This window comes from Girardinichthys multiradiatus, chromosome 15, assembly GCF_021462225.1.
Source record: "Girardinichthys multiradiatus isolate DD_20200921_A chromosome 15, DD_fGirMul_XY1, whole genome shotgun sequence".
In the NCBI taxonomy this organism is placed as follows: Eukaryota; Metazoa; Chordata; class Actinopteri; order Cyprinodontiformes; family Goodeidae; genus Girardinichthys; species Girardinichthys multiradiatus.
The window spans coordinates 38,862,929-38,887,760 of NC_061808.1; the positions used below are offsets into that span (position 1 = coordinate 38,862,929).

General features: G+C 44.3%; 1 protein-coding gene across 1 annotated transcript; it reads right to left on the reverse strand.

Annotated features, from left to right (window-relative positions):
* Positions 1 to 7: 7 nt before the first annotated feature.
* On the reverse strand, positions 8 to 1,337 carry LOC124881857. The gene is made up of 4 exons (XM_047387677.1): positions 1,252 to 1,337; positions 453 to 924; positions 225 to 363; positions 8 to 133 (listed from the first exon to the last, which is right to left on the reverse strand). The coding sequence occupies exons 2-4, from the start codon at positions 914 to 916 to the stop codon at positions 8 to 10; spliced, it is 729 nt and encodes a 242-aa protein (XP_047243633.1). The 5' UTR covers positions 917 to 924; positions 1,252 to 1,337.
* Positions 1,338 to 24,832: the final 23,495 nt, after the last annotated feature.

The window sequence follows — 24,832 nt, forward strand, 5'->3', positions numbered from 1 at the left end:
CATCCACTCACAGAATGGTCCACCTCTCCAGAAACCAGTGCCTGACAGATGACCTTCTCACCTGTGATTCTGCACCGAAATGCGGCTCCAATTGGCCGCTGGTGGATGCCGCCTCAGTCCTGTTTCTCTTAACCTGTCACACACAAACACACATACTACGTCAGTTACATGACCCTTCACCCCCGACTCAGAAAAGCCCCCCACAAATAACAAGCAAAGTGTACCTTTTGAGCAGTGGGAGCGTGCTGCCTCCTAAGACTGGCCACCAATCTTTTTAAAGTGGTTATCGTCTGCTGCTGCTGCTCCAACCTAGACTCCAGGTCCACCCTGATCTTTGCCATGGTGTCCAGCTCAGATTTGTAGCTGATATGAAAATCACAATCACTTTAAGCTGCATTTCTCTATTATTTCCTCTCTTGAAGATGAATTAATAATGATAATTAATTGATGACCTTTTCAAATGTTCTGCGCAGGGAGCACTGCAGCACACCGGGTCTCGAGTGGAACTAGGCTGCTGCTGCTGCTCCGCCACCTGGCCAGCCGGCGCGTACAGGTCTTCCAGCTCCCTCTTGTCAAAGTCTGAGACCATGGCTGGAGTGCTCATTGACGCGCGCAGCTCCCCCAGCAGGAGCCTTGCCTGGACCGTCCTGGCACGGGCCAGCATCTCCTCTTTGTGGGTGTGAGACAGCTCACTGTGTGTGTTTTTAATGTGTCTATCCAGGTGGTGACCAGGGCTGTACTTACAGCCCAACACAGGACACGGGCAGGAACGAATATTGACATGTCCCGTTGCCCACTTCACCAAGATGGACCTCTCTTTTAAATTGGCACATCTGTGAGCCGCCTTCAGGTGCCGGGCAACGTTCAAGTATGCGCAATTGCACATGGGGCACCTGACCTCCCTCTTGTCAGACATGGTCTAAACTGGGGTGGAAAATAAATAAATCAATAAATCAATAAATAAAACGGGGACAGTGTACGTGAGTCACAAAGCATTTTTTTAACAATTACAACTTTTAAACAACAGTCAGTGTGTAGCCATTCATTCGCAGCACTTTGTCGCTGCTCAGACACGTTTTAAACGGGTAAAAATAGAAAACAAAACCGGGACAGTGTACGTGAGTCACAGCATTTTTTAACAATTACAACTTTTAAACAACAGTCAGTGTGTAGCCATTCATTCGCTCGCAGCACTTCGGCGATTTTAAGCAAAAACAACAACTGAAAAACAGCAACTTGGTGTGTACTTACAGCCACTGGAAACAATAGCAAACGTGTTGTTTTAAAAGCTCGTTCGAAATCTGCTCTTCTTTGGGGCACACCTGCTTGCTTAGTCACCGTGATAATGCTCTCTAAGATGGCGCCGGCTGCTCTTGTTTTCGGAAAATACAAGCCCCGCCCCCAGCGAGCTCCGCGAACATAGATGCATACTTTGTGCAGAAAGTAGATCCCGTTGAATTAAAGACAAAAACTCCATGAAACGGATCAGGAAAATAACGGCAGGCTTTTAAAAGCTTCAAATGGTTAAAGTGTGGTTAAATGTGCGTGATTTATGGTGGATCAATGAGCTGTTAACTACGTGCGCAGCTCTACGTGGGAGCAGCAGCTGTTAAATGTGTACTGAGAAGTAAACATGACAGATCAGCTGATTTCGTGCATAATAATCCATGAAACGGCTCAGAAACATAACGGGAGGCTTTTAAAAGCTTAAAAAGCTTAAAGTATGGTTAAAAGTGCGTGATTTATGGTGGATCAATGACTTGTTAAGAGCAGCACTAGATGCGTTGCGTTTAAAGGGGACTGGGAAAAAAGGCATAAGCAGATCAGATTGCATTAATAGAAACCAGATCAGCTGATTGCCTAATAAACCTCCATGAAAAAGCTCAGAACCATAGGTATAGGCTTTTGAAAGCTTTAAAACCTTAAAGTGTGGTTAAATGTGCCTGATTTATGGTGGATTAATAGAAACCAGATCAGCTGATTGCCTAATAAACCTCCATGAAAAAGCTCAGAACCATAGGTATAGGCTTTTGAAAGCTTTAAAAACCTTAAAGTGTGGTTAAATGTGCCTGATTTATGGTGGATCACTTACTTAATAATTATGTGAGCAGCACTAGATGCGTTGCGTTTAAAGGGGACTGGGAAAAAAGGCATAAGCAGATCAGATTGCATTAATAGAAACCAGATCAGCTGATTGCCTAATAAACCTCCATGAAAAAGCTCAGAACCATAGGTATAGGCTTTTGAAAGCTTTAAAAACCTTAAAGTGTGGTTAAATGTGCCTGATTTATGGTGGATCACTTACTTAATAATTATGTGAGCAGCACTAGATGCAGTGGGCAAAACGGTGTCGCTTTACCAAATGGGTGTCTTTTCAGCTCTTGTTTTATGACCTGTAGCATTTTCTCCACTTCAATTGCACACTGCGCATCTTCTACTTGTTCTGATCGAAAGTCTCTTGACCTTAGTCGCGTATGACGCACCTGAAAAGAAATAGCTAGTAGAAGGTGCTAGGCATCTGTGCTTTCACACACTGGTAGAGGCTTTAAATGGGATGCTGAGCTGTGAATTTGGTCCAGATCGGGCAAAGCGTTGTTGAGTTACGAGGTGTCAAAGGGGCTGAGCGGACCAAAATTCACCCTCGCCGTTTCCAGCAGAAACGTCCGAGCGACACCGGATCGACGTTTTCACGCTCTGTACGAACCCCCAAGACACATTTGTGAAAATCAGCCCAATAGGCCAACGGTGGTCAAATCCACAAACCCCAGATAGTCCTCTCAGGTTCAGAGAGCAACAGAGGACTGCTCACAGGTGGATGGGAGGAGGGAGTGCTGGAAGCTTTAACGCACGGCCACCAAATTTTACACACATGTTCTCGGCCGCATAAGTGACGCATTCTGTCATTTTGGTGTCTCTAGCCACTTCGGGGGCCGGGGGACGCGAGTTTGAAATGTGGGCCTTATTGCTCACGCAGTGTGTTTGGGCCCCTAGCTTCGCGTAGGAGTGTTTGTTCTGCACATGCTTGGTACCGTTGGAAAGGGCAGCATCTGACGAACAAAACGAGGCCATCCATGTCGTACTACACCACTGCATTCTCCCGCAAAAAGCCTAAAACGGTCCGCAGGTTCGTTTGGGCCTTGCACAAGGTGGATACAGGGGACATCTAGTGGAAGGTGCTAGGCATCTGTGCTTTCACACACTGGTAGAGGCTTTAAATGGGATGCAGAGCTGCGAGTTTGGTCCAGATCGGGCAAAGCGTTGTTGAGTTACGAGGTGTCAAAGGTGCTGAGCGGACCAAAATTCACCCTCGCCGTTTCCAGCAGAAACGTCCGAGCGACACCGGATCGACGTTTTCACGCTCTGTACGAACCCCCGAGACACATTTGTGAAAATCAGCCCAATAGGCCAACGGTGGTCAAATCCACAAACCCCAGATAGTCCTCTCAGGTTCAGAGAGCAACAGAGGACTGCTCACAGGTGGATGGGAGGAGGGAGTGCTGGAAGCTTTAACGCACGGCCACCAAATTTTACACACATGTTAAAGGCCGCCCGCATAGGTGACACATTCTGTCATTTTGGTGTCTCTAGCCACTTCGGGGGCCGGGGGACGCGAGTTTGAAATGTGGGCCTTATTGCTCATGCAGTGTGTTTGGGCCCCTAGCTTCGCGTAGGAGTGTTTGTTCTGCACATGCTTGGTACCGTTGGAAAGGGCAGCATCTCACGAACAAAACGAGACCATCCATGTCTTCCTACACCACTGCATTCTCCTGCGAAAAGCCTAAAACGGTCCGCAGGTTCGTTTGGGCCTTATCAGCCAGGGACACGCTCACGCAGTGTGTTTGGGCCCCTAGCTTCGCATAGGAGTGTTTGTTCTGCACATGCTTGGTACCGTTGGAAAGGGCAGCATCTCACGAACAAAACGAGACCATCCATGTCTTCCTACACCACTGCATTCTCCCTGCGAAAAGCCTAAAACGGTCCGCAGGTTCGTTTGGGCCTTATCAGCCAGGGACACGCTCACGCAGTGTGTTTGGGCCCCTAGCTTCGCATAGGAGTGTTTGTTCTGCACATGCTTGGTACCGTTGGAAAGGGCAGCATCTGACGAACAAAACGAGACCATCCATGTCTTCCTACACCACTGCATTCTCCCGCGAAAAGCCTAAAACGGTCCGCAGGTTCGTTTGGGCCTTGCACAAGGTGGATACAGGGGACATCTAGTGGAAGGTGCTAGGCATCTGTGCTTTCACACACTGGTAGAGGCTTTAAATGGGATTCAGAGCTGCGAGTTTGGTCCAGATAGGGCAAAGCGTTGTGGAGTTACGAGGTGTCAAAGGTGCTGAGCGGACCAAAATTCACCCTCGCCGTTTCCAGCAGAAACGTCCGAGCGACACCGGATCGACGTTTTCACGCTCTGTACGAACCCCCGAGACACATTTGTGAAAATCAGCCCAATAGTGCCATTCTCAGCACTCTCTCTCTCTGTCGGTCGGCCATTTTGAAAAAATGTTGCCAAGCTGTTTTATGCACCATATATGGTGTATAAAACGGATTGCCAACATGACTTGTGGAACATTTGCCACAGGCTCCCGGTCGTACAGGGGGACAATTAAACATTTCTCCAGCTTCAGTTCTGGCTAGCAGGGTCCCAGAAACATGCATTAAAGCTTAAAATGTTCCTTTTAATATAACCTTTTCAACGGTACCATGCATCCTGGAGGTTTTGCCAGCTGCTGTGGACATTCTCAGCACTCTCTCTCTCTGTCGGTCGGCCATTTTGAAAAAATGTTGCCAAGCTGTTTTATGCACCATATATGGTGTATAAAACGGATTGCCAACATGACTTGTGGAACATTTGCCATACATTATGGAAGGTGCCGGGCAAATGGCCCGAGTTTACCCAGGGCCCGGTGCCTGAAACCTGGGTACACTTGGCCGAACCACCCCTTGCGTGGGGACCACCAGTTGTGATTTTGGTGAAATTGGGCAGGCAAGTGGCCCCGAGTTTACCCAGGGCCCTGTGCATGAAACCTGGGTACCTGGGTGCCAGCTGCTGTGGACATTCTCAGCACTCTCTCTGTCGGTCGGCCATTTTGAAAAAATGTTGCCAAGCTGTTTTATGCACCATATATGGTGTATAAAACAGCTTGGCAACATGACTTGTGGAACATTTGCCACAGGCTCCTGGTCGTACAGGGGGACAATTAAACATTTCTCCAGCTTCAGTTCTGGCTAGCAGGGTTCCAGAAACATGCATTAAAGCTTAAAATGTTCCTTTTAATATAACCTTTTCAACGGTACCATGCATCCTGGAGGTTTTGCCAGCTGCTGTGGACATTCTCAGCACTCTCTCTCTCTGTCGGTCGGCCATTTTGAAAAAATGTTGCCAAGCTGTTTTATACACCATATATGGTGCATATAACAGCTTGGCAACATGACTTGTGGAACATTTGCCATACATTATGGAAGGTGCCGGGCAAATGGCCCGAGTTTACCCAGGTCCCGGTGCCTGAAACCTGGGTACACTTGGCCGAACCACCCCTTGCGTGGGGACCACCAGTTGTGATTTTGGTGAAATTGGGCAGGCAAGTGGCCCCGAGTTTACCCAGGGCCCTGTGCATGAAACCTGGGTACCTGGGTGCCAGCTGCTGTGGACATTCTCAGCACTCTCTCTGTCGGTCGGCCATTTTGAAAAAATGTTGCCAAGCTGTTTTATGCACCATATATGGTGTATAAAACGGATTGCCAACATGACTTGTGGAACATTTGCCACAGGCTCCTGGTCGTACAGGGGGACAATTAAACATTTCTCCAGCCGCAGTTCTGGCTAGCAGGGTCCCAGAAACATGCATTAAAGCTTAAAATGTTCCTTTTAATATAACCTTTTCAACGGTACCATGCATCCTGGAGGTTTTGCCAGCTGCTGTGGACATTCTCAGCACTCTCTCTCTCTCTCTCTCTGTCGGTCAGCCATTTTGAAAAATGTTGCCAAGCTGTTATATGCACCATATATGGTGTAAAAAACGGATTGCCAACATGACTTGTGGAACATTTGCCATACATTATGGAAGGTGTCAGGCAAATGGCCCGAGTTTACCCAGGGCCCTGTGCATGAAACCTGGGTACACTTGGCCGGACCACCCCTTGCGTGGGGACCACCAGTTGTGATTTTGGTGAAATTGGGCAGGCAAGTTGCCCGAGTTTACCCAGGGCCCTGTGCATGAAACCTGGGTACCTGGGTGCCAGCTGCTGTGGACATTCTCAGCACTCTCTCTGTCGGTCAGCCATTTTGAAAAATGTTGCCAAGCTGTTATATGCACCATATATGGTGTATAAAACGGATTGCCAACATGACTTGTGGAACATTTGCCACAGGCTCCTGGTCGTACAGGGGGACAATTAAACATTTCTCCAGCCGCAGTTCTGGCTAGCAGGGTCCCAGAAACATGCATTAAAGCTTAAAATGTTCCTTTTAATATAACCTTTTCAACGGTACCATGCATCCTGGAGGTTTTGCCAGCTGCTGTGGACATTCTCAGCACTCTCTCTGTCGGTCGGCCATTTTGAAAAAATGTTGCCAAGCTGTTTTATGCACCATATATGGTGTATAAAACGGATTGCCAACATGACTTGTGGAACATTTGCCACAGCCTCCTGGTCGTACGGGGGGACAATTAAACATTTCTCCAGCTGCAGTTCTGGCTAGCAGGGTCCCAGAAACATGCATTATAGCTTAAAATGTTCCTTTTAACATAACCTTTTCAACGGTACCATGCATCTTGGAGGTTTTGCCAGCTGCTGTGGACATTCTCAGCACTCACTCTCTCTCTCTCTCTCTGTCGGTCAGCCATTTTGAAAAATGTTGCCAAGCTGTTATATGCACCATATATGGTGTATAAAACGGATTGCCAACATGACTTGTGGAACATTTGCCATACATTATGGAAGGTGCCGGGCAAATGGCCCGAGTTTACCCAGGTCCCGGTGCCTGAAACCTGGGTACACTTGGCCGAACCACCCCTTGCGTGGGGACCACCAGTTGTGATTTTGGTGAAATTGGGCAGGCAAGTGGCCCCGAGTTTACCCAGGGCCCTGTGCATGAAACCTGGGTACCTGGGTGCCAGCTGCTGTGGACATTCTCAGCACTCTCTCTGTCGGTCGGCCATTTTGAAAAAATGTTGCCAAGCTGTTTTATGCACCATATATGGTGTATAAAACGGATTGCCAACATGACTTGTGGAACATTTGCCATACATTATGGAAGGTGTCAGGCAAATGGCCCGAGTTTACCCAGGGCCCGGTGCCTGAAACCTGGGTACACTTGGCTGAAAGTTCAGATCTGGCTGTGAAATGTGAAGAATCAGCGCATGTGATGCAGCACAGCCAAATGAGACACATAGCTCCTCTCTCCTTACCAGATGTACAGAGCTTATCTCGCCTTACCAGATGTACAGAGCTTATCTCGCCTTACCAGATGCACAGAGCTTATTTCGCCTTACCAGATGTACGTAGCTCCTTACCAGATGTACAGAGCGTATGTTGCCTTACCGGAGGCAAGAGCATGTTGGGGCTGCAAATTACTTGGTGTGTTCGCGGAGGGGTGCTCGAGTCTGGGGTGCCAGGGTTCGAGGGGTGGGCCTGGTCCTCCATTATGGAAGGTGTCAGGCAAATGGCCCGTGTTTACCCAACAACGGACTCTCAACATGAGTTTTGGGTAATATCATAAAACCGCTATCTAATGTTTGTCCAGGAGATGGCAGAAAAGACCTCCTCAGAGGCACTCCTGCCAATACTATCCTTTGGTCTATTGACTTATACTGGCCGTGTCCCTCGTATACACCGGGTGTCCCTTAGGGGCCACCCTGTGTATACGAGGGGCAGGGCCAATACTTGCATTGACATGTGCTGTCCGTGTCTCTCGTATACACCGGGCGCCCCCCGTTTTCCCTTATGGGCCACCAAGTGGATGACAGTGCTAAGGTGAATACATCGCTTCGGTGTAGGCGAGGATTCACTTGTCTTGGTCCGCCCGATGTATACGAGGGACACGGCCCGCGCGGTTCAGGGAAGGTCGGGTATACCCGGTGTATACGAGGGACACTGCCCACACACCACCAACACCTTTGGCCGTCGCCTCCACTTGGCGGCAGTTATGGGAAAGCCGGGGACACCCGGTGCGTACAGGGGACACTACCCACACGCCAACACCACCTCTGGCTGTCGCTTGCACTTTGCGGCAGTTAAGGGAAAGTCGGTGCCACCCTGTGTATACGGGGGACGCGGCCCACGCGGTCAAGAGAAAGTCGGGGCCGCCCGGTGTATACGGGGGACGCGGCCCACGCGGTCAAGGGAAAGTCGGGGCCGCCCGGTGTATACGGGGGACGCGGCCCACGCGGTCAAGGGAAAGTCGGGGCCGCCCGGAGTATACGGGGGACGCGGCCCACGCGGTCAAGGGAAAGTCGGGGCCGCCCGGTGTATACGGGGGACGCGGCCCACGCGGTCAAGGGAAAGTGGCGGCCGCCCGGTGTATGCGGGGGACGCGAGCCACGCGTTCAAGGGAAAGTCGGGGGCCGCCCGGTGGACACGGCGGGCGCGAGCCACGCGTTCAAGGGAAAGCCGGGGCCGCGAGGTGTACACGAGCGCCGCGGCCAATGCATCCCCCTTGCTCCACCCCGTGGCGGAACGCGGAACTGCGGAAACTTTGGGGATTTTTCGCGCGGCCCCCCGGCGACCGAGAGGAGCGGGGCCGGTCTCGGAAAATCTGGGGCAGGGGCGGGCGCGCGCCGGCGCGCCCCGCGGGCCCGCCCAGGCGCGGGACCCGGGGCCGCGGGGGGGCGGACGCGTGGCGCGCGCCCCGCTCTTCCCTGCGTACCAGAACAATTCTTCACAGAATTCATCTTGCAAATGGTAAAACAATAACACTTTTAATCTAACAAACAAAGCTTTAAGCTTCCACATAGTCCCCCCTTTAAATAGGGTTTTAAGCTAATTAACAACTGAGAGAGGTCTTATGTTCTTATTGTAAATATCCTGTGAATATATGTGATGTATTTAAGTGAGTAAAATGAATAAAAATGTAAAGTAGTGAAATTACATTATGTACAAAGTTAAGCAACCCTAAATGATTGCTCTTATTTAGGTCTGAAATTTCAAGTTCGACTAATTAATTAAGATCAATTAAGTTCCTATTATTAAATTCCACATTATTTTAACTGTGTTAGACTATGATAAACTAAACCTATTCACTAATTAGACCAAATCCGGCTACTCTGTAGCTCTTTCCAAAAGTCTCCCTCAGGAACACATCTCATCAACTCATCCATGGACAAACATCCATGTCTATCAAACTCACAAACTACGTGTCGATGAAGGGGACCTTCAGGTCAGCTTAGGTCCTCCAGTCGAAAAACCCACCCGTCCTAAAAGTCGGGAGAAAACGTCTGGAGGCCACAGAGAAAACTCATTCTCGGCCAATCTGAACCAGAGATCCCTGCATTGAATCTAATATGTATCATTATCATCTATTTTAAGGACCTTTCATGCCAATCAGGTCCTGGTTCATCATTCCTATTCACCACAATATTTGTAATAGAAAACATTGACCATGTTGAAACTCTGGAGCTGAATATCACTAGAATGGATGCTCCCATTCAATCAGAGTGCATAAACAGCTTGAAACAATTCAGAACATTAAAACGACATAAAGACAAACTTGATGTCATAACAGAAAATTGAAGAAAAACATCAGTTAAATTCTCAGCAGCAAAACAGTGTAGTTCAGTCTCTGTCCTTGGTCTTCCTGGAACATTCTGTAGTCCCTTAGATTGGTTCTTTTCAACTTTATTGTTCTGCCATTGCATATATCCTGGTTCAGGGTCCCACAAAGTCTTCATGTGCCCATAGGTCTCTGAGTCCCTTCTAACCCATACAAAACTTAAAAAAATTAAAGAATATGAAAGTAACTAGTTTATATAGTATAAAAACCTAAGTTGTGCAAAAAGGAGATTGTTGTAACTTCAGGGTTAACCCCGGCCAAAATAACAACCAAAACAGATGTGCCTTTTATAGATAAAACTTACCTGATAAAAGAAATTGAAACCAAATACATTCATCTTACCTTCCTAAATTAACAGAAACAGGAGAAAATATTGTTCAACTATCACGACCAGAGACAGGGAACCCAAATTCAGCCAAGCACAAAGTGATAAGTAAAAAGGTTTATTCAGTAACTCAGGGTCAGAAAGCAGGAGAACAGCAGTCAGCTTCCAGGAACCACTGAGGACAGAGAGACTAGTTAGTGGCTGAATAAAACTCAGGATTTGCAAAGAGTTAGATAAAGCCACTAACCTTCTCAATCTGGGGATGAGGCACAGAATCCAGAGGAGGAAGTGATCCAGACAGTTAATGAAGTCGGATTGCCGACTGTTCCAAATCCTCCGGGCAATCAGCTGAAACTGTGACAGGAACACAGAGAGCTGTGATTGTCCTCTTGACAACAATTCCAGGAGGACTTGAGAGCCAGGGGGGCTCAGGCTGAATAAACCAGTGGTTAGGCTGAGGCATAAATCCACGGACAGAAACGGTCGAATTCCAGGGCTAGAGGCGTCAGACAAGGGGCAGGCAGAGGCAGAAAACCAGAGGCAGAAAATAGAGTCGAAATCCAGAAATCCAATCCGTCAGACAATTAGCAGGCATCCAGGCAAAATCCATGAGGCAAGGCAAGGTCAGAGAACAAGATCAGTCAGGAAGGAACGCTGGATAACTACTCACAAATGTTTTCAAATATCTGGCACTGTCTGCTAGGGTTGCCAACTCCTTGATAAACAAATAAGGGGCACCTCCTGGTAGGGCTATCCAACCCCACTGTCTGCACCTCTACCAGCCTGGTGATTTTTTTTCACCCTTTTTCTTTGTGTGAAATGACTTTGGAAACATTGGACTCAAACCCAAGTTTAATTCGATGCATATTTTGACTGCTACAAATATCCATGGAAAAACAATTATTCAGCAATTTATAAAATAATTCATTCTTTTTGCAAAATAAAATTACTAGACAACAAATCTATCTATCTATCTATCTATCTATCTATCTATCTATCTATCTATCTATCTATCTATCTATCTATCTATCTATCTATCTATCTATCTATCTATCTATCTATCTATCTATCTATCTATCTATCTATCTATCTATCTATCTATCTATCTATCTATCTATCTATCTATCTATCTATCTATCTATCTATCTATCTATCTATCTATCTATCTATCTATCTATCTATCTATCTATCTATCTATCTATCTATCTATCTATCTATCTATCTATCTATCTATCTATCTATCTATCTATCTATCTATTTATGATGTGAGCACAATTGCAAAAAAGTGGCACAGCTTCGCCGAAACACGTTGTTTGAGCTTTCACGGTGTCCGTAGATTTCCTGCGGCGGAAGCACGGCGGGCTGGTTACGAGCGCTGAACAAGCACGTGCCTTTTTTGTCGCGTAAGCGGCGAGGAGACGCTGGGGAAACCGCATCTGATGGGGAAACGCGAATCGACGTCTGTATCTATCCTTAGCAATGGTACCTGCTGGCCAATGAGATGAGCTGAAATATTCTGTCAGCTCATTGGTCACAGAGCAGGATATGGCTGGTAATGAATTTACCGTAATGTTAAATATAAAGCACCCCATCATTTATTGATTCCATTGACATTTTAGTGAAGATTTTTGATCCACCTAATAATACGGGACTACGTGCATCCCGTTTCAGCTCAATACGGGACGCGTACGTTTTATTCTAAATATGGGACGATTCCGTTTTTCAAGGGACGGTTGGCAACTCTACCGTCTGCCTGTCAGAGGGCTGTATGCAACTGCAGCTCCACAGGTGTGTTGCATGACGGTGATTGCGCAGCAGCGCAGCAGCAGACAGGTGAAGCAGATGAGTTGATTGCCGCAGATGGTCGCCTCGTCGTGTTGGTGCGCATTGTTTTTTTTTTTTGCTTTAAAACAGTCTTCTGTGATGGTACCTGGAGCTCTCTCACCAGAGAACAACTAATGAACATCAGAGCTACTACACCAGAGTTGTTATTTCCAACTTTTCTGCCTACTGCTCTGGAATTTTTGGACATCTTGGTCAAAGGTGCGCTCATCTTTGCTCACGCGGTGAAATGCCGGAAGAGAGGGAAACGGGCTGGGGTGCTGGTACGTCTTCGCCAGCGTGGACTACGAACACTGTAACCTGGAATATTTCTCTCTAACGTGCGCTCATTTGGGAGCGAGAGGTCTGATCTCTGAGCCAAAATAATTAAAACAGTACTCAGAAATATTCTCCCTTGAAACAATCTTCACGAGAGGGGACTTTATTCAGAGCGCACAAACAACATCTTCACAACAATTCCAGAAGTCTCCCTCCCGTTCAGTCTTTACAGGGCGGTTTTTATACAGAAACAAAGCATTGGTGTGTATTTGGATTCTCTTGACCAATTGAAATACATCATATTCATTTACGTAATCCATCTGGCATTTATCTAAGGAAACCAAGCAGATTGCATCCAGTCAGTGACTTGCAGCATTCACTCCTCCTGGATGAGCATGTAGAGACAGTGGACAGTCATTGGCGTTGACTTTGCAGCAATCCCTCATACTGAGCATGCATGTAGCGACAGTGGAGAGGAAAAACTCCCTTTTAACAAGAAGAAACGTCCAGCAGAACCAGAACCAGGCTCAGTGTGAGCGGCCATCTGCCACGACCGACTGGGGGTTTGAGAGAACAGAGCAGAGACACAAAGAGAACAAAGAAGCACTGATCCAGGAGTACTTTCTGTGGGAAGGAAAAGTAAATGTTAATGGATGTAGCTCCTTTAGTCGTTTCATCTAGAAAGAAAGAACAGATAAACTCTGAGCCAGTTTTCAAGGTTAGAGTCTGAAAGAGAAGAGAGCACATAGAGTTTGTTACAGTTAAGCTCAGTCAATCGCCATGTCTGGGAGAGAGAAAGGGTTAAACACTAAAAGACAGGGCTATGTGGATCATTGGTAGAGGGTGAGCATTAAGTTGTTGCCAGCAGAAGCTCGGACGATTCCCCTCTCCAGAAAGATGTCATTGGTAGACACAGAGCCAGGCCAGGTGTAACTTCTAGGGAGAGAATAGAGACAACAAAGTTAAAAGGTGAAATAACAGCAAATAATGCAAAATTGGAGAATAGTGTGAGAATGTAGCGAAGAGGGTGAAAGTGGTCGTTATGTCCTCCAGCAGCCTAAGCCTATAGCAGCATAATAATGGTAAACACAATAATAACACTTTTAATCTATTCAAACACAGCTTTATGCCTCTACATATTCCCCCCTTAATTAGGTTATTTAAGCTAATTAACAGCTGAGAGAGGTCTTATATTCATATTGTAAATATCTTGTGAATATAAGTGATCTATTGGAGTAAGTAAAATTCTGTTTAGAGATCCTATGCTACTCTGTAGCTCTTCCCAAAAGTCTCCTTCAGCAACACATCTCATCAATTCACCCATGGAAAACATCCATGTCAGTCAAACTCACAAACTTACGTATTGATGAAGGGGACCTTCAGGTCGGCTTAGGGCACACCTGTCAAAAAACCCACCCGTCCTAAAAGGCGGGGAAAAACGTCTGGAGGCCTCAGAGAAATCTCATTCTCAGCCAATCTGAATGAGAGATCCCTGTATTGAATCTAATATGTGTCATTACCACCTATTTCAAGGACCATTAATGCCAATCAGGTCCTGGTTCATCATTCCTATACACCACAATATATGTAACAGAAAACATTGACCATGTGGAGCTGAATATCACAAGAATGGATGCTCCCATTCTATCAGAGTGCATAAACAAGTTGAATCAATTCAGAACATTAAAACGACATAAAGACAGAAAATAGAAAAACATCGGGTAAATTCTCAGCAGCAAAACAGTGTAGTTCAGTCTCTGTCCTTGGTCTTCCTGGAACCTTCTTTAGTCTCTGAGATTGGTCTTTTGAACTTTATTGTTCTGCCATCTCATTTATCCTGGTTCAGGGTCCCACAAAGTCTTCATGTGTCCATCGGTCTCTGAGTCCAACACCCAAAAAGGTTACTTGTACGGCCAGTGTCTGGATTGGTGTCATTCTGAAAAGACAGAGAATACTGACCAGTATCGTGCTAACCCATGACATTGAAGTACCACATGTCTAATTAAATATCCTTTCTTGATGTCTCCACAGTCCGATTACTGTTTGTGTCCATTTAACTGCTCCAAACCATACAAAACTCTAAACAATTAAAGAATATGAAACCAACTAATATACTTAGTATCAAAACTTAAGTTGTGCAAAAAAGGAGATTGTTGTAACTTCAGGGTTAACCCAGGCCAAAATAACAACCAAACAGATCTGTCTTTTATGGATAAACCTTACCTGATAAAAGAAATTGAAACCAAAGACATTTATCTTACCTTCCTAAATTAACAGAAACAGGAGAAAACGTTGTACAACAAAAATGGCAGTCAAACCCTTACTAATCTCCTCTTAGTTATTACATCATACATGTTATCCAAGCATTAGACGTCAGGGAACTTGTTCAGATCATAGTTGTAACAGAAGTATCACATGTAAATTGTGTATCGTTGTATCGGTAGCATAACCTTTTCTGTATTTCCTTATTGTCCTTTTTCCTGTATTTCCTCAATGTCCTCCTTCATCATAGTCCAATGTGATGATGATATGAACAGGGTGTGATTACTTTCACAGCAGTGCTCAAACTCCAGCCCCAAGTACATAGGAATCTCAGAAAACAAAATAATAATGAGCAGAAATGAAACTTTTAAACCAAATTTAACAAGTTAAACTTTCAGAGTAAAATTGTGCTGCAGCAAATATAAAATACATAAGGTTCTTAAGAAATAAAATAAATGGTCAAACCATTTTCCATTCAGAAAGAACTTTCTTCTAAAAGCTCTCTGAACGACAACCCAGGTCCAGCCTCCACATCAACAAAGGGTAACGTTCTGTAGGTCAATTTGGTTCCCTCTCATCACCTGTAAAAGGCTATTGATAGAGAGATCTGAACTGCTCCTTTTAGCAGTGATAATCAATTATATTTGCTCAGGGTTTTCATGCAAAAGAAAGAAACAGTTAGCACGGATAGTTCAAGCAATCACCTTTTCCCCTGGAAGCATGAAGTGCCATTCTACCTCACCCTATCAGAACAGAGCATTTGATAACATTTGCATGTCTTCCATTGGAACAAGGTGGGTAGAATGGGAAAGATTAGCAGCTTCTGAAAAAAGAAAAGAAAAGAGAAAACCTAAAGCAATACAGTTAGTTATTTGTTAGTCATATTATAAATGCAACTCATGCAATCAAACCCTGGGCCTGTTTGTGTCACTTAATTGTGAGGCTGAATCTGTTCCACCATGAAACATTTCTGGTCCCATAATGTTCATCTGTGTCGTTGTACATAGTTCATAGTTGACAGTTTCAAAGGAGATCATGGTAAAGTCGGACATGTACCTATTTCTTATGCAGAAAGGAACAAAATAAAGAAATTAATTAACAACAAAGTTTTGCAGAAAGTCACATTTCTTTTTATATTAAAATAAGATTCCCATAAATTAAAAAAATAAATAAACAATCAATAAAGGATTCAAATTAAAATGAAAATAATAGCTTAAAATTGAATGCACAGATATATATTAAATGTCCAACCAACAGCTAATCTGCTTCTAAACTCATAGAGACTGTTCTAATATCAGTTCTTCAGCTTTTTAAGGTCAAAGCATCAACAGTGAAACATTTCTATTAAATACCGAGTGTATTTCGTAGTAGTAACCTAACCTGTCTATTAACATTATATATACAGCTTCTCAGGCTCTCCTCCGCCCCCCTTTAAACATGTCTGAGTGGGGCGTCAGCGATTTTGCAAGTTTAGACTTTGTTAGACTCTTAATTCCCATTACAGTTTTGCTCAAGTGCAGTATAAATTTGTTTAAAATGTCTGGTTACTTTGAGCTTTTTAATTTGTCCCATTTTAACGTCTTGAATATCTTATATACCTTTATAAAGTGAACTTGTATTTATTGTCAGGTTTAAACAACCTAAAATACTTATAACATCACAAAAAGAAGAGAGAGACAAAGAATTAGTTATATACTCGCAGCGAGGAGAACGGTCAAGATGTGTTCAGTTACAAATCTCGCACCGCTCTGAACAGCATCTGCCTGTACCTCTCTTTTTATTATCTTTGGGGGTCCCTATTTAAAAAAACATTGTTCTCTAAAGGATGGGAAACAACAGCTGCATCGTATACAGGTCATAAACTCCTTTATCTTTTAACAACACACTTCCACAATCTCTCCATCGTAGGATCAGTGTGTTGTCTGTTCAGTGCAATCAGCCTTCATCTTTATGACCTCCTCAACTGGACTGCTTCCTCCTCTGCAAGCTCAGCTCCATTTACGAGCTTTGCCTGCAGACAACTCATCACATCCTTACTCACACAAACATCATGAAAGGTTATAATATCAAATATTCAAGTTAAAGAATATGAGAAAATATAAGATAAATCTATATTAAATTATTCCAACATTTATCATCTGGTTGGAGCTCAAAAGGCAATGAATTATTTTGCTAATGAAAGAACTCATGATGGCCATCATTGTTTTGTTCAGTAGCTGTTTAATGTTGTAGCCTGTTGTAATTCAATATCAAAAATACGTTATTAGTCCCCAAGTGATTAATAAACAAATTTGACAAAATTGTTTTATTTTATTTATTTATTTATTTTATTTAAGATTTGAGAGATATTTGGTTTTTCTATGTTTTGTAAACAGAAAAAAGAATTTAATTGATCTAAGTGAATCTTTTCAGCACATCTTGCATTTATCTCTACAGCCTCTGGTCTGATCTGGCTGGGCTGTTCATTGAGGCCTTGTGCTGCTCTGTCCAAAGCCTTGTTAACGTGTGTGGAGACCATTCCTTTGCTCGGCCTTTTATTTTCTCGGCTCCAGCATTCTTCTCTGTCATCTGATGTCTGAGCAGGCCTTGTGCCAGTGCTCCTTTGTCCACGCAGGCTCTGCTGTGGATTTTCAGTTTGGTTCTCCAAATTAACAGGCTATAATTCACTGAGCAATCAGTGGGAAAAAATACCATGCAGCTTCCTTCATGAGACTTTGCCTCGATACAACAGACACAATATTTTCAACCCTTCTGCCGTAACAGAACATTTCCATTCTTTAATGGCTGCATTATTGTTTCTGCAAGATGAGTTCATTTGTTTGTTTATTTATTTATTTTTAAGCATAAAAATGTTGTATTTGTAAATTATTATCATGCCACTGTTTGTAAAACTTTGAGAAACCGATTAAAATTTCATCTTTCTAATATTAATTTTGTTGAGGTACTTGCAAAAATTGGCAAAGTTCTCCCAATAGCAAAATCCATAACATTACCATTGTAATTTTTAAATGATACGGCGATGTAGTACATATCATAAGCCAGTAACTTGCTATTCATATTCCTTTTTAACTGTTCCTTATTTGTTTTTTGTTTTTTCATTGAGTCATTGTATCATTCTGTCCCTTTAATGTTTAATCTAAAGAAACAATAATTCCATAAAACAAATCAAAGCAAAGGTTCTGGTGCACACCACAAAAGCTCATTTGTTGTTTTAACACAGCAAATTAAACTTAGAAAGCATTTAAGGTAATCAAAATAAGACATGCAGTTTCATTCTCTCATCACATGCAACTTGCTTTAATGGCCACACTCAAACAGATTTCAGTCTGACATCGCATACAGCTCACATAAATGCAAAACACCATCGTTCATACATCATTCAGAGATTCATCCATCTGACATACGCTTTACATGCATCACACACAAAATACCAGTCGACACACTGCCTTTCACTCAATCAGCGCTGATCAAAGCCATTCATAAACCACACCAACTTCATACGTTCTTCACACTCATACTCACACCTGATGTTCTTCCCTGGGGAGTTCAAACCTAATTTATAGTATTTTTGATGTCCCAATTGATCAATTCTCTTACTTTGTGTAAGCTCACGAGTTAATTGTTTGCTTAACTCACTTTGGTCTTTTTAACAAGATCACATTACTACTTCTACAGAACACAGATCACCACTGCTCACCATAGAGATCTCAAACAAAAAAAAAAGAAAAGAAAACAGTGCAATCAACATTGCCACCTCCAAATCATGTACATGTACAATTTCAACAGCTGTGGCCATTTCCAGCGCTTTTTGCCCTCCTGACATCACACGGAGGCACAATTCTCTTACTTCAATTTAAATCCACCGGCTAATTTTCCTCAAGGTCCCCTACGTACCTTTTCTAACAAGTTTTTATATATATGAATTAGCTGTCTCTTAAACAAGAAGGATTAATTCTTGGAGAGAATCAGTATTAACGCCAAGTACTATATGAAAAAAAACCTTATGCTTTGCCTTGGCACCACGACCCAGCCGGGGTTGCGCACTATTTTTTTAAGACTGCCTTATCCAATTCCAACTTTATGTTTTTTGACAGTCTTCCTGCATGTAGGACACTGTGAAGATTGTTAGAAGAGAAAAAAAAAAAAGAGAGAGACCAAAATCTCTATCTATTCACTCCTCAGTCTAGGAGCCCGGGGGGCCGAGATCCTTTCAACAAGAAAAGAGACAAGAACTCACCTTCTCCTGCTGTGGGCCCCGAACCACAGCCACACAAGCCCCTCTCCAGAGGAGCGACCGCAAAACTCTCCCTGTAGAGAGCTCCCCCGTACGGGCCACCAGTATTTGGCACATAACACTCATGACTTTATCAGGATGCAGACTCTCAGGTCAAATTGACCTGGCAGGACTTTTAGGGATGTCAAAACTTTCCCAGCTGAAAGTTCTTATCATTCCCTATTCCTGTGGTCAACTGGACTGCTGACGTGATGTCACACTGACCTGGCAGAGTCACCAGATTTCCTGGCTGCCTGCAATAACAGGCTCATTTGTCTTTCCTCTCGCCAAGAACTTTCCTCTAATGTAATCTGTTTCCAGACAGGCCTGTTTCCTTATGCACAGAAGAAACAATTCACATAATTCATCTTATAATGGTAAAAACAATAATAACACTTTTAATCTATTCAAACACAGCTTTATGCCTCTACACTCACTTCCCAACAAAATTGAGGAAATATAACTGCTGTTGGGGAAAAACAGGGACTTTTATTCATCGGCAGTTTTGTGCTTCACGGAGACGTGGCTGTGTGGATTAATACCGGACTCTGCGCTGCAGCCGGCAGGATTCCAGCTCTACAGAGCGGACAGACACACGGAACTCTCCAGTAAAGCGAAAGGTGGAGGAATCTGTTTCTACCTCAACAGTGGTTGGTGCAACGACGTGATAGTGATTCAGCAGCACTGTTCCCCAGACCTGGAATCCTTCATCATAAATTGTAACCCTTTCTATTCCCCCTGTGAGTTCGCTTCATTCATCCTGGTCAGTGTTTACATCCCGCCGCAAGCTAACGTGCAGGTCGCACAGCACGTGCTCGCAGACCAGATACTGAGTGTAGAGCGGACCAACCCGGACTCCTTGGTTATCGTCGCATGCGACTTTAACAAAGGTAATCTCACCCACGAACTCCCCAAATATAGACAGTTTATTAAATGTCCGACCAGAGAGGACAACATTCTGGATCACTGTTACACCACCATCAGGCCGTCCCACGTGCTGCACTGGGCCAATCCGACCACATCATGGTCCACTTGATTCCTGCATACAGGCAGCAACTAAAGCTCAGCAAACCTGTTGTGAGGATGTCAAGGAAGTGGAGCAGTGAGGCTGTGGAGAATCTCCAGGTGTGTTTAGGCTGTACAGACTGGGATGTGTTCAGGACTACTACCAAAAGTCTGGACAAGTACACAGAGGCTGTGACTTCCTACATCAGCTTCTGTGAGGACAGCTGTGTACCATCATGCACCAGGGTGAATTACAACAACAACAAACCCCGGTTCACAGCCAAACTCAGAAGGTTAAGACTGGATAAGGAAGAGGCGAAGTACAAGTTTGGCAAGGCAGTGAAAGAGGCCAAACAACTGTACTCTGAGAAGCTCCGAAACCAGTTCTCAGCCAATGACTCTGCGTCTGTCTGGAAAGGGCTCAGGCAGATCACCAATGACAAGCCGAAAGCCCCCCACTCCATCAACGAACGACGTCTCGCCAACGACCTGAACGAGTTCTACTGCCGCTTTGAAAGACAAAGGGACAGTCCTGCAACAATTCCCCACGACACCCCACAACACGCCGGGGACGGCTCTTTCCATCCAGGAGAGGGACGTCAACAAACTCTTCTGGAGACATAACTCCCGGAAAGCTGCTGGACCGGATTCTGTCTCACCAGCCAGCCTGAAGCACTGTGCTGATCAGCTGTCTCCAGTCTTCACAGACATTTTTAACACCTCACTGGAGACATGTCATGTACCAGCCTGCTTCAAGTCTTCCACCATCGTCCCTGTTCCCAAGAAGCCAAGGACCACAGGGCTTAATGACTTCAGACCTGTCGCCCCGACCTCTGTGGTGATGAAGTCCTTTGAGCGCCTTGTGCTCTCACACCTAAAAGACATCACCGACCCCCTCCTGGACCCCCTGCAGTTTGCCTGCAGAGCCAACAGGTCTGTAGATGATGCAGTCAACCTAGCCCTTCACTTCATCCTCCGGCACCTGGACTCTACAGGAACCTACGCCAGGATCCTGTTTGTGGATTTCAGCTCTGCCTTCAATACCATCATCCCAGCTCTGCTCCAGGAGAAGCTCTCCCAGCTGAGTGTGCCCGACTCCCCCTGCAGGTGGATCACTGACTTCCTGACAGGAAGCAGCACGTGAGGCTGGGGAAGCACGTCTCTGACTCCCTGACCATCAGCACCGGTTCCCCCCAAGGTTGTGTTCTCTCTCCTCTGCTCTTCTCCCTGTACACCAACAGCTGCACCTCCAGTCACCAGTCTGTCAAGCTTCTGACGTTTGCGGACGACACCACCCTGATCGGACTCATCTCTGATGGTGACGAGTCTGCTTACAGATGGGAGGTAGACCATCTGTTGGACTGGTGCAGGCAGAACAACCTTGAGCTCAACGCTCTAAAGACAGTGGAGATGGTTGTGGACTTCAGGCAGAACCCAGCCCCACCTGCCCCCATCACCCTCTGTGACTCCACAATTGACACTGTGGAATCTTTCTGCTTCCTGGGAACCATCATCTCCCATGACCTCAAGTGGGAGCCAAACATCAGCTCCCTCATCAAGAAAGCCCAGCAGAGGATGTTCTTCCTGCGGCAGCTGAAGAAATTCAACCTGCCAAAGACTATGATGGTGCACTTCTACACAGCCATCATTGAGTCCATTCTCACCTCCTTCATCACCATCTGGTACGCCGCTGCTACAGCCAAGCATAAGGGCAGGCTGCAGCGTGTCATTCGGTCTGCTGAGAAGGTGATTGGCTGCAGTCTACTGTCGCTCCAGCAACTGTACACCTCCAGGACCCTGAAGCGGGCAGGGAAAATTCTGGCTGATCCCTCCCACCCCGGTCACACACTCTTTGAGACTCTCCCCTCTGGCAGGAGGCTGCGGTCCATCCGGACCAAAACCTCACGCCACAAGAACAGTTTTTTCCCATCTTCCACCAGCCTTGTTAACAAAGGCCAGAAACCACCCTGACACTCTCCCTTTCCCCCACACACCCCCTTGTTTGCTGACAGGACACTTGTAACTTCCAACTCTATGCATTTGTTGTGGAATTTTCTTATCAAAGTGGATAGAAGTTGACTCATAACAAGAGAAAATCCGGACTTTGTCTTATAAGTTTTATTCAAAGGCATTCAGCGTTTGAAGACCCTGACACTGAGGTTAGTCAGTGAAACAGAGCAACGAACAGAAATCACAAACAGTATTTATACTAAAAATGAGGGTGTTATCTCAACTTCAAGGAGTTTTAGAAATATGGCCCCTAGACCCTCCCCGGGTCAGAGTTAACAAAGTTATTTATGAGGCCACCCATCTACCTTCCCTTGAAATATACACTTCAGGAAGGGTTAACCATAAAACTCTCCAGCATTTGAATTTAGAGTCCATCTGCTAATAAAAACAGAACACTAATAAAACACAGAGGTCAGAGGTGAGAGGTAGATGGAAGGTCACCTGTGAGTGATACAACACAGAAACAAATGAGAGAGGTGAAGGGAATATCAGAGCATTTTAAAAGAATTTTCCATTACACTCCTTTCTTCTGATTACAAGATAATCACAAAACTAAAAGAAAATTCTACAAAACCATCACCCAAGGAAAAATGACCTCCACCAACCGGTTATCTGGAAAGAAAGTAGCTAGAGCATAAGTAGCATCAATAGGAACTGGTACCAAAAATGGTTGATCATTAATAGCACGTGGAATCAAACAACAAACATAGCAACTATCATTTCTTATCTTCCTCATGGTTTGATGCATCAGTTGCCACCAGACATTATCAGCATGATCATAGTAGTCAGAAAAGTGATGGATCTCTCTTCGAATCCGCTGATGAGTATTATTAGCACAATTCCTCAAATTAGCCTTACATTGTCTTTGCTGTACCTTTTCCCAAATGAACACAAGAGTTATAAAAATACTTGAAATACCAATCATTAGCATCAGAACAGACCATCTTCCATTTAACTGCATCGTGACCTTGAAGTGGAATGTCCTTTCTTCTGGTACTGAAAGCAAACAGTTTTTTCTCAAAGAAAACAAATTATAAACAACTTAAAAAAAAATTAATAATCCTGCTGCCTCTCCTGAGTGGCTTCTGCGCTTCAAGCTGCCCTGTCACCAGTCTGGTACAGGTGGGCGGTCGTAGGAAGCTCCTCTAGAAATATATTTAGAAACAGGAACTCTAACCTGCTTGAAGTTAGGCTTCCATAGTCCAACTTATGATTTCTAACTTTCAGGCAATGCGATGGCCTTAAGTAGATTCTGAAATAACGTTGCACTGCCCAAGGGATTATTGTGCCCTTGTAAGAACAGTGTTCTTCAACCACCTCTTCAATCACTCGCCAGTGATCAGCTTACAGTTCTTTATCTTGTGGTGGTCCGCTGTCCTCACACCTTTCAGGCCGTGGATGATCCATTTGGAAGATGACTTGTGTCCTGGAAGCCAGATGAAGCTGGAGGAGCTGGAGCTTTCCTGCAGCTTTCCTGGGTGTCTAGTAGGATCTGATATGGGCCATTCCAGCGCCTGGACTTCCTGTGTTTTCTCCTAGATTCTCTGACCAGAATCCAGTCGCCAGGAATAAAGGACTGGAGGGTGGAAGTGGCTGTTTCTGGTAATGCAGCCTTCACCGTCTGTGAAACTTGAGAAAACACAGTGGACAGGTTTTGACAGTAAAACAACATCCTATCTTCACACAAAGATGTGGAAGAAAATTATCTTGGCAATATCCCCATGTCCAAATTAGGAGACCTGCCACACAGCACTTCAAAAGGACTGAGATTTGCCTGTGTCCTTTGTCTCAATCTCATATAAGTGAGAACAATAGGTAGAGCCTTCACAACACTTGGCTAATTTTCAATTCAAAGTCCCATTCTCAAACCTAAGTGCTTAACTACATGAACTCCATCAAAACATCCAACAAAATCCAAAGAATTAATGTTCTGACTTCACCTGATATACTAGCAGTGACCATCAGCTAAATATTCTGAATATCAAAAATGTGACATGATGTTTGAGGAAGGTCTGATTACAGGTCAACATTTCATAGTTTCAGAAAACCCAAAAAGAATTTCAAAAATGGTCTAATCTGTGGAGATGTAAAATTTCACAAAAGAATCAACACCATAATTTCAGAGAGGTTATCATAATGTGGTCTTAGGGAGCTATGCACCATTTATATAACAAAGTACAACGTCTCTCTCGCATTGTCACTAAGTCCTCACTGGAGGTCTGAGCTACCCTTTTTCCCATGAGTGCTAAAACGTTTGGAACCCCATGTTACTTTATTCTGACATTCCCCTCTTCTGGCGCAGGGTCCAACCCATGCGACAATCCAGCAAAAGGTTTGTACAAAAATGTTTTAGTAACCAAGATCACATTACATAGAACCAAAGAAATGAATTCTGACATAACTATGTGTCACTATGAATTTAACGAAAGCAACATAAAGAAAATCCAGATGTTTTTAACTGCAATTCAGTTCCATCAACAACTAAACACAAACTTTAGTTATTCACGTCATCAATGTCTCACTTAGAAATTAGTCACATATCATCCTAATTTGTCTTGTACAAAGATGAGTATTAGATTAATGGACATCCAATGTAATTTGGATGAATAAACCCTACAAATTGAATCAAATAAATAATTCCCACCAAGTATAAAGGCATGACTCTGATTCTTTATCAAAAATATATTCCTTACTTTTGCATATCTTGAACTGTCAGCTAGCTTAATGGCACCAGGGAAACTTTCAATCTAATAAATCACCAATGATTCTGCATGCAAAACTAATTCTTCAAACTAGTTTAAACTATTTCATTAACCTTTTAGTAATAAAACACATAAATCTAAAAGTCATGCTACATCCTTAATTATTATACAAAAAAAACATGTTTTTAAGGCAACAATCACTACAAGCATTTTGATTCTATTGTCTCTTAAACAGTTAAAACTCAGGAAGGGAGGTGCTGAGCGTTACCATGACAGCAAAGGCATGAACCAACCTAGTAGGTGGGCGGAGTCAGGCAGAACTAACCTCTGATTGACAGCCTTCATCCCATCCCACATTAGTGTAACTTAAACTGCAAAGCTAT

Excerpts from the sequence above, each read along its gene's own strand:
- LOC124881857 (XM_047387677.1), bottom strand. The coding sequence starts at position 916 with ATGTCTGACAAGAGGGAGGTCAGGTGCCCCATGTGCAATTGCGCATAC. Across the intron at positions 364-452 it reads TGCGCAGAACATTTGAAAAG|CTACAAATCTGAGCTGGACA; the intron begins GTCATCAATTAA and ends TTTTCATATCAG. Across the intron at positions 134-224 it reads ACGCTCCCACTGCTCAAAAG|GTTAAGAGAAACAGGACTGA; the intron begins GTACACTTTGCT and ends TGTGTGTGACAG.